This window comes from Propithecus coquereli, unplaced genomic scaffold, assembly GCF_000956105.1.
Source record: "Propithecus coquereli isolate 6110/MARCELLA unplaced genomic scaffold, Pcoq_1.0 Scaffold438, whole genome shotgun sequence".
Classification (NCBI taxonomy): domain Eukaryota; kingdom Metazoa; phylum Chordata; class Mammalia; order Primates; family Indriidae; genus Propithecus; species Propithecus coquereli.
The window spans coordinates 1674251-1682726 of record NW_012150152.1 but is presented as its reverse complement, the minus strand read 5'-3'; the positions used below and the strand labels follow the sequence as shown (position 1 = coordinate 1682726).

The window sequence follows — 8476 nt, the reverse complement described above, 5'->3', positions numbered from 1 at the left end:
TGTAGTCCCAGCTACTCGGGAGGCTGAGGCAGGAGGATCACTTGAGCCCAGGAGTTTGAGGTTGCTGTGAGCTATGATGACACCACTGCACTCCAACCTCAGTGACAGAGTGAGACCCTATCTCAAAAAAAAAAAAAATTCCCTCCAGGTTAGCGAGAAAATACTCCCAGTAACTGTTCGGATCAAACCGTTAGTTTTTTTTTGAGAGCTAGTTTTGTTTTGGAGACCACGTCTCACTCTGTCACCCACGCTAGAGTGCAGTGGCATCATCATAGCTCACAGCAACCTCTAACTCCTGGGCTCAAGCGATCCTCCTGCCTCAGCCTCCCGAGTAGCTGGGACTACAGGCGCGTGCCACCACGCTGGGCTAATTTATCCATTTTTAGTAGAGACGGGGTCTCTTGCTCAGGCTGGTCTCGAACTCCTGGCCTCAAGTGATCCTCCCACCTCAGCCTCCCAGAGTGCTGGGATTACAGGTGTGAGCCACAGCGCTCTGACTTCAGAACATTTGTATCACTCCATCAAGAAACCCTATCCCTATTAGCAGTCACTCTCCATTTCTCCCTCTCCCCAGTCCCCAGCAGCCACCAGTCTGCTTTCTATCTGTGGATTGGCCCGTTCTGAGCATTTCACATAAATGGGGTCACACACTGTGTGGCCCTTTGAGTCCAGCTTCTCCCACTCAGCATCGTGTTTTTGAGGTTCACCCACATCGCAGCAGGTGGCAGCGCTTCCTGCCTTTTTATGGCTGAGTACTATTCTGGTGTAGGGGTACCTCATATTTTGTTTAACAATGCACCAGTTAACGTGCCCTTGAAACACAGACGTTTGAAAATTTGATGAAGTCCGATTTATCTACATGTCTTTTGTTGCTTGTGCCCTTGGTGTCATTGTCTAACCAAGGTCATAAAGATATATGTCTTTGTTTTCTTCTGTTTTTTGGTTTAAGCTCTTACCTTTAGGTCTTTGATCCATTTTGAGTTGATTTTTGTATAAGGTAGGGCTCTGTATTAGTTTCCTAGTGCTGGTGTAAAAAATTGCCACAAACTTAGTGGCTTAAAATCACACTAGTCTATTATCTTACAGTGATGAAGTTCAGAAGTCAGAAATTGATCTCACGAGGCTAAAATCAAGGTGTCTGCAGGGATGGGTCCTTATGGAGAATCTAGGGCAGCAGTCCCCAACCCGGCCTGGTACCCGGCCATGGCCTGTTAGGAACCAAGCCGCACATCACTGCCTGAGCTCCGCCCCCGTCCCCTGTCCGTGGAAGAACTATCTTCCACGAAGCTGGTCCCTGGTGCCAAGAAGGGTGGGGGCTGCTGATCTAGGGGACAATCCATTTGGTTGCATTTTCCAGCTTCTAGAAGCCATCCACATTCCTTGACACGTGCCCCCTTCCTCCATCTTCAAAGCCAGCGACAGCAGGTCAGGTCTTTCTCGTGCTGCCAGTTCCCTGGTTCTACGTCTTCTACTTCCCTCCTCCATTTATAAGGGCCCCTTGGATTACCTCGGGCCCAGCTAGAGCATCTATTTTAATCACAGCTAATTAACAACCTAATTCCACTGGCAACCATCATCACCCTCTGCCACGTGTCCTGATATATTCACAGATTCTGGAGATTAGGGCATGGGCTTCTTTGGGCGGGGGGCTGTTATTCTGCCGACCACAGGGCCCAATTTCTTTCCTTCACATGTGGCTGTCCCATTGTCCCAGCACTATTTGTTGAAAAGACAATTCTTTCCCTTTGGAGTAGCCCTGGTTCTGTGGCCAAAGATGAGTTAATCACATATGTATGGGTTTATTTCTGCATTCCCGGTTCGAATCGTCGATGTAGATGTCTGTCCTTGTGTCAACACCACACTGTCCTGATTACCATAGCTTTGTAGAAAGCTTGAAATCACGAAGTGTGAGTCCTCCAATTTTGTTCTTTTTCAAGATTGTTTTGGTTATTCGGGGGCCATTTGCAATTCCTTATGAACTTTAGGACTAGCTTGTCAATTTCTACAGAAAAGATGGTTAAAATTTTGATAGGGATTATGTTGTATCTGTAGGCCAACTGGGGAGTATTACGATCTTAACATTATATTTTCCAGTCCACAAACGTGGGATGTCTTACCATTCATTTAGATCTTTTTTTTTTTTCGCAGTGTTTTATAGTTTTCAGTGTACAAGGCTTGCACTTCTGTTAAATTTATCCCTAAGTATTTCTTTATGATACTATGGTAAATGGAATAGTTTTCTTAATTTGCTTCTCATTTAAAGATGCACTACTTCTGTGACTCTCATTGTGCTTACTACGAGCAAGCGACAGAGAACAAAAATAGCAAGATATTTATGATAAAAAGTGAGAAATCTTCAAAACCCACCAAAATGCGCCCTCCTGCAGAAAATCTTCCCGAAGCCCTTCATGCCACAATACCGCGTCCCCTTCTTGCACTCCTCTCTCGGGCCCTCCCTGACACCACGAGGTTGAGCGTTCCAGCTCCGCCTGCCCCAGCCCAGGCAAGGGCTTGGCCCAGTGGGGAAAGAATCAATGGGTGGGGCAGGATCGAGTGCCCGGCCCTGTCGTAGCTTCACTTGTAGAACTGCGCATGTGCCATAGGCGGCCGCCCACAGCGCCCACACCAGTGTGGCAGGGCGGGTCTTCGCGCAAGCGCAGTAGTGGCCGTCGGGAGCGCTACGGCCTCCCTGCCGCCGCCGTCGCCATGGCCGCGCCGGCCCCGGGCCTCATCTCGGTCTTTTCGAGCCCGCAGGAGTTGGGCGCGTCGCTAGCGCAGCTGGTGGCTCAGCGGGCAGCGTGCTGCCTGGCGGGGGCCCGCGCCCGCTTCGCGCTCGGCCTGTCGGGCGGCAGCCTGGTCTCCATGCTAGCCCGCGAGCTGCCCGCCGCCGCCGCCCCTGCCGGGCCCGCCGGCCTCGCGCGCTGGACGCTGGGCTTCTGCGACGAGCGCCTCGTACCCTTCGAGCACGCCGAGAGCACGTACGGCCTGTACCGGGTGAGAGCTACGGGGGCCGCCGGGGGCCAAGCCGCCCGGGCCGCCGGCACCTCGACTACGGGGGCCGCCGGGGGTCAAGCCGCGAGGGCCAGCCCACCTGCGAGCCTCGCCCGCGCAGGTCTCGCCCGCCCCGTGCCCTTCTCCCGGCAGGGCGAGGAGGGGGCTGCCCGGGCCCTGAGGTCCCACCTGGGCAACACCGCTCTCCACTTCTCCGTGGCTGCGCCGACGGGGCTCTGCAGTCCCTCGTCGTGCTTTATCCGGTGACCAGGCGGAGGGAGCCCGGAGGTGAAACCGCGGGCCCCATTCAGCAGCCTCGCAGCAATGGCAGTTAGGAGCGTGCGAGGGCCAGGCAGCAGGGATCTGCCGCGGAGCCTGGGCCTCGGTTTGCTCATCTGGAACCTCAGCGGTCTCCCAGCAGCCTGCCACTCTGATGGTCCCCTTTGGCGCGGACCGGCAGAAGCAGGGGACCGTCCCAGTTTTGCAGACAAGGAAACTCAGGCTGGGAGGAGCCGGGGCCTGCCCTGGGGTGCCCCGACTGCACCTGAGTCAACTCTCAACTCTCACCCCGGGGAGGGGTGGCAGGGGTGGACTTGGCCAGGTCCCTCAGGCCACCTGAGCTTGGCAACGTCAAGGGCTCCTTGCCAGGGGATCCTGGGCGTGTTGCCTTTTCTTTGCGTTACAAGTTTGAGGTGATGGTTTTCTTTTGTTTTCTCATAAGAGGGAAGGGTTACTGAGCCTTTTATATGCATCATCTCATGAACCCCCACCACAGCCTGTGAGGCAGGGGCTGTTAGTACACCCATTTCACAGATGGGGAAACTGAGGCCAGAAGGGGCATGCTCACCTGCCCAAGGCACCTAGTGACCAGACCGGGGGGCTGCACTTAACTTCTGCATTCCTGTGTGTTCTCCCAAGAGTTTCATTAAAAAGTGGGCTTTTGTTTTCTCTCTTTGCATGGCTTTTTAAAACCTTTTTTTTTTAATTAGGAAAACTGTACTTGCTCAAGTAACAAAACTCTAACAAAACAGTAAAAGAGAAAATTGCACGCATGTTGAAGGAGCGTCCCCAGTTTGTTGGGGGACACAGTGGAGAATTAGGCGGTTCCTTCCCAGGGCTCGTAGTGGGGGATGGGTACGGAGACGCAGGGAGGGACATGAGGAAGATCCACTGGGGCGTTAACATGATGCAGTATGAAAAGAGGGGTCGTGAAATGATACAAAGTGCTGGGCAAGGCGGGGTGTGAGCATCGTTTGTCAAGGGAGGTGGGGTCTGGGGCTCTGAGGAGGTGACGTTGAGCTGAGACCTGGAACGTGTGCAGGAGTTGGCCATGGGCAAGCTGGAGCAAGAGGGCGCAGTGAAGGCAAAGGCTGTGGCGTAGGGACAGATGGAGCCCATTTAGTTCCCTAGGGCTGTGCAACAAGGGTCACAAGCTGGGTGGCTTAAAACCACAGGAATTGATTTTCTGACAGTTCTGGAGGCCAGAAGTCTGAGGTCAAGGTGTTGGTAGGGCCACGCCCCCTCTGAAGGCTCAAGGGGAGGGTCCCATCTTGCCTCTTCCAGCTTCTGGTGGTCCAGGAGTTCCTTGGCTTGTGGCCACGTCACTGCAGTCTCTGCCTCTGTCTTCGTGTGGCCTTCTCTGATTCTCTGTGTGTCCTCTCATCTTGTAAGGACACCAGTCATTGGATTTAGGGCAGCCTTAATCCAGTATGGCCTGTTTTTAACTAATTACATATGTAAAGACCCTATTTCTTTTTTTTTTTCCTTTTGTTTTTGTTTTTTTTGTTGTTTTTTTTGAGACAGAGTAATAGGGTCTTGCGCTGTCACCCGGGCTAGAGTGCAGTGGTATCATCTTAGCTCACAGCAACCTCAAACTCCTGGGCTCAAGTGATCCTCCTGCCTCAGCCTCATGAGTAGCTGGGACTACAGGTGCGCACCACCACGCCCGGCTAATTTTTCTATTTTTAGTAGAGACAGGGTCTCGCTCTTGCTCAGGCTGGTCTTGAACTCCTGATGTGAAGCGATCCTCCCACCTCGGCCTCCCAGAGTTTACAGGCATGAGCCACCGTGTCCAACTAACAAAGACCCTGTTTCAGAATAAGGTCAGGCACATTCTGAGGTTCTGGGTGGACATGAGTTTTGGGAGGACACATAAGTGTGTCCCTCGGCAAGGAGGGACCCTTGTGCACCTTGGAGCTGAGACTGACTCTTCACTTGGGTGCAGGCTTCGTGGGGGTGGGAGGGCTGGCTGGGGCCTCCTTCCTGCAGCTCCACTTCCAGGAACCTGCCCAACTGATGCCACCCAGCCCCGGGATCCCTGTGCCTGTGATCAGTCCAGAGGGAGCTCCCAGGAGAAGCCCGGGAGGGAGGCAGGGCAGGCAGGGGAGGGGCATATCTCAGTGGGACAGGGCTGGAGCCCTGCACTTGAAGGAGGCTTGACGCCAGCTGCTTTTGAGTTAAGTGTGCTGCCAGCTCTGCTGCCATTCGCACGCCGGGGCACCTGCTGTGTGCTGGGCACAGGTGCTGGGCACAGGCAGGCCTGCCCCTCTCCCCGTCCCCCACAGTGGGGGAGGTGCAGGCAGGGGTGGCTGCTCGGAGGAGGTGGCCTGAGGGATGAATAGGAGTTTCCCAGGCAGGGCAGGAAGGAGGGTGGGGTCAGGAAAGGTCAGCAGGGCTGACTTTTATCCTGAGGGCTGAGGGACCCTGGAGGCTTTGAAACAGGACTGGTGTGGCCAGACGGGTGTCAGCTGTGTTCCCCCCGCAAACATTATGGGCTTCAAAGACCCCTGGTGCTTGGGCCACCTTTGCCCCTCTAGTGGCCCCAGGCATAGGAATCATGGTGATTTCAAATCACCCAGGAGGGCCACCCTCCCGCCCCAGGGACCCTCCTGCCCAGCCCCCGAGGGCAGCAGAGCTCGCACTTGCCCTTGAACCTCCTCGGCCATGAGAGGCGGCGTCACCCAGGGCTTAGGAACCCTGCGCCGCTCACCAACCGAGGGACCTTGAGCAAACGTACCAGTCTCCCTGTGCCTCAGTCTCCACATCTGTAAGTGGGCGTAATGACACTACCATCTGCAAGGAATCCTCGCCTGGGGGATCCGGGTGGTCACAGTGCTGTCGGGGATGTCATCCCTCTGTCTGCTGCAGACGCACCTGCTCTCCAGGCTGCCCATCCCAGACTGCCAGGTGATCACCATTAACCCTGAGCTGCCCGTGGAGGAGGCGGCTGAGGACTATGCCAAGAAGCTGAGACAGGTGAGTCCCAAGGAGTGGCCACAGGGAGACTACGCCCATTAAGTGGCCACACCCCCAGCAATGCAGCAGCCTTGTGTAATTGTCACCAGCGGAAACTGCCCTGGGGGTGGTCCCTGGACTCCTTGAGGAACCCACCCCCAGCCCCCACAAAGCCACAGCCCTGCCCTCGGGAACCTGAGGGCCTCCTAGATACCGTTGCCTGTGTAGCAGGCCTGGAAACTCACATCTTGGGACAGTTGTATCCCTAGACATGTGGCTTTGGTCACAGGCAAGGCTGAGCACTGTTTCCTGTGTTATAACTGCTCATATTTTCTGAAACCTGTCCCTGTGTGTCCTTTGAGGCCTCCCACCTACCTCACAACCTCTCTCAACCTTCTTTTCCCCTGCCAAGGCCTTCCAAGGGGACTCCATCCCGGTTTTCGACCTGCTGATCCTGGGAGTGGGCCCGGACGGCCACACCTGCTCACTCTTCCCAGACCACCCCCTTCTGCAGGTGAGCCTACCAACACAAGGCACAGGTTTCACTCTTGTCCCCAGCCCAGTCTCTGGTGTCTGGAGCTTCCAGAGGGAGGGCCACCTGCGGGGTAGGGCACCTAGAGCCGGGGTTTCATGTCAGCCTCTACCAACATACATGCCTGCTGGACTCAACCCTTCAGAGCCTCAGATCACCCATTTTAAAATGCGGGCCTTAAATCACCCACCAGAGAATTGTCGGGGTGGGATGGGGTGATGGCTGCACTGGGCCTGGCATGTATATGTGCTCCAGAACTAGAAGTGACGTTGTACTTCTGTCTCCACCACCGGCCTTTCTCCCCCAGGAGCGAGAGAAAATTGTGGCCCCCATCAGTGACTCTCCAAAGCCACCTCCACAGCGTGTGACCCTCACACTACCTGTCCTGAATGCAGCCAGAACTGTCATCTTTGTGGCAACTGGAGAAGGCAAGGCAGCTGTTTTAAAGGTAATAGCTGAGGGTTCCAGTCCCAGGAAGGTCATGGGCATATGGGCCCCAGGGATAGAATATGGCCCCAGACACTGTTGTGCTGGAAACATCAGATCTAAAGATAATTCAGTAATTCTTGGGTCAAAGGGGAGATTGAAACTGAGATTTCAGGCTACATAGGATTGAATGACTGTGAAATGAAATTGACGGGATGAGGCCAAAGGTGTACTCAGAGGTAAATTCATAGCATGAAAAATGCTTTTTTTTTTTTTTAAATTAAATAGGGAACCATTGAAAGAAATAAAGCACTTTACTGTAGAATTAGAAAAAGAACAATAATATAAAACTAAGAAAAGTCAGTGGAAGGAATAACTGAAACTAAAATCAGACAACAATGAGTTCATTAATATTTTTTAAAGTTTAGTTGAGTAGAGCCAAAAGATTGGTAAACCCTTAGCGAAGCCAATCAAGAGGGAAAAAAATCATGTAGCGTTAAAGAAATAAAAGGTACAATCACACATAATATTTTGGGAAAATATAAAATTCATTACGGTATTAAAAATAAACTAAATCATTAAAAAGTTTTAATTGCCGTCATTGAAAAGACCAACTATAGGAAAAAACTGGAAATATTTTTAAAATAAATGAATAATCCTTCTCGTAAACCACGAAGTCCACATGTCTTCGTGGGGGTGGCTTAGTGCTGGGGTTTAGGGTATGGACTCTCTCTAGTCCAGTAGACCAGGCTTCCCTGCCAGGGATTCCAGTGGTGTTGGGCAGCCACTTAACCCTCCATGCCTCAACTTTGTCGTCTGCAAGGTGGGTTGGGAGAGCTCCTCTGCATAGATTCCCCGAGGGTTGGTTGAGGGGTTTCCAGGGCAGTGTCCCCTCGTGCACAGAGCAATGCAGGCCATGGGAATTCAGGCAAGTGACTCAGCCTCCATAGCCTCAGCTTCCCCATAAAATGAGGGTGAGAACAAAGGCGACCCCAGAGGGCTGTCAGCAGAAGTAAATGAGTTAACATAAGTGGCACGATCCCAGCTCATTGCAGCCTCAAGCTCCTGGGCTCAAGCGATCCTCCTTCATCAGCCTCACGAGTAGCTGGGACTGCAGGCGTGTGCACTACCGTGCCTGGTGAAAGCAGTATTTATAATTCCTGCTAATTACGAGGTGAAATCAGGGGTCGGTACCCCATAGCTGTGGCTCACACCTGTAGTCCCAGCTACTCAGGAGGCTGCGGCAGGAGCATCACTTGAGCCCAGGAGTTGGAGGCTGCAGTGAGCTGTGAT

At 53.3% G+C, this 8476-nt stretch overlaps 1 protein-coding gene across 1 annotated transcript in view; it reads left to right on the top strand.

Moving 5' to 3' along the window:
- The first annotated feature begins 2670 nt into the window (after positions 1–2670).
- PGLS (6-phosphogluconolactonase) overlaps positions 2671–8476 on the top strand; it is a 7074-nt gene continuing 1268 nt past the window's right edge. The window contains exons 1-4 of the mRNA XM_012654095.1: positions 2671–2994; positions 6139–6246; positions 6638–6739; positions 7065–7205. Of these exons, the coding sequence (XP_012509549.1) occupies positions 2707–2994; positions 6139–6246; positions 6638–6739; positions 7065–7205 (639 nt within the window). The 5' untranslated portion in view covers positions 2671–2706. The remainder of the gene's footprint in view (positions 2995–6138; positions 6247–6637; positions 6740–7064; positions 7206–8476) is intronic.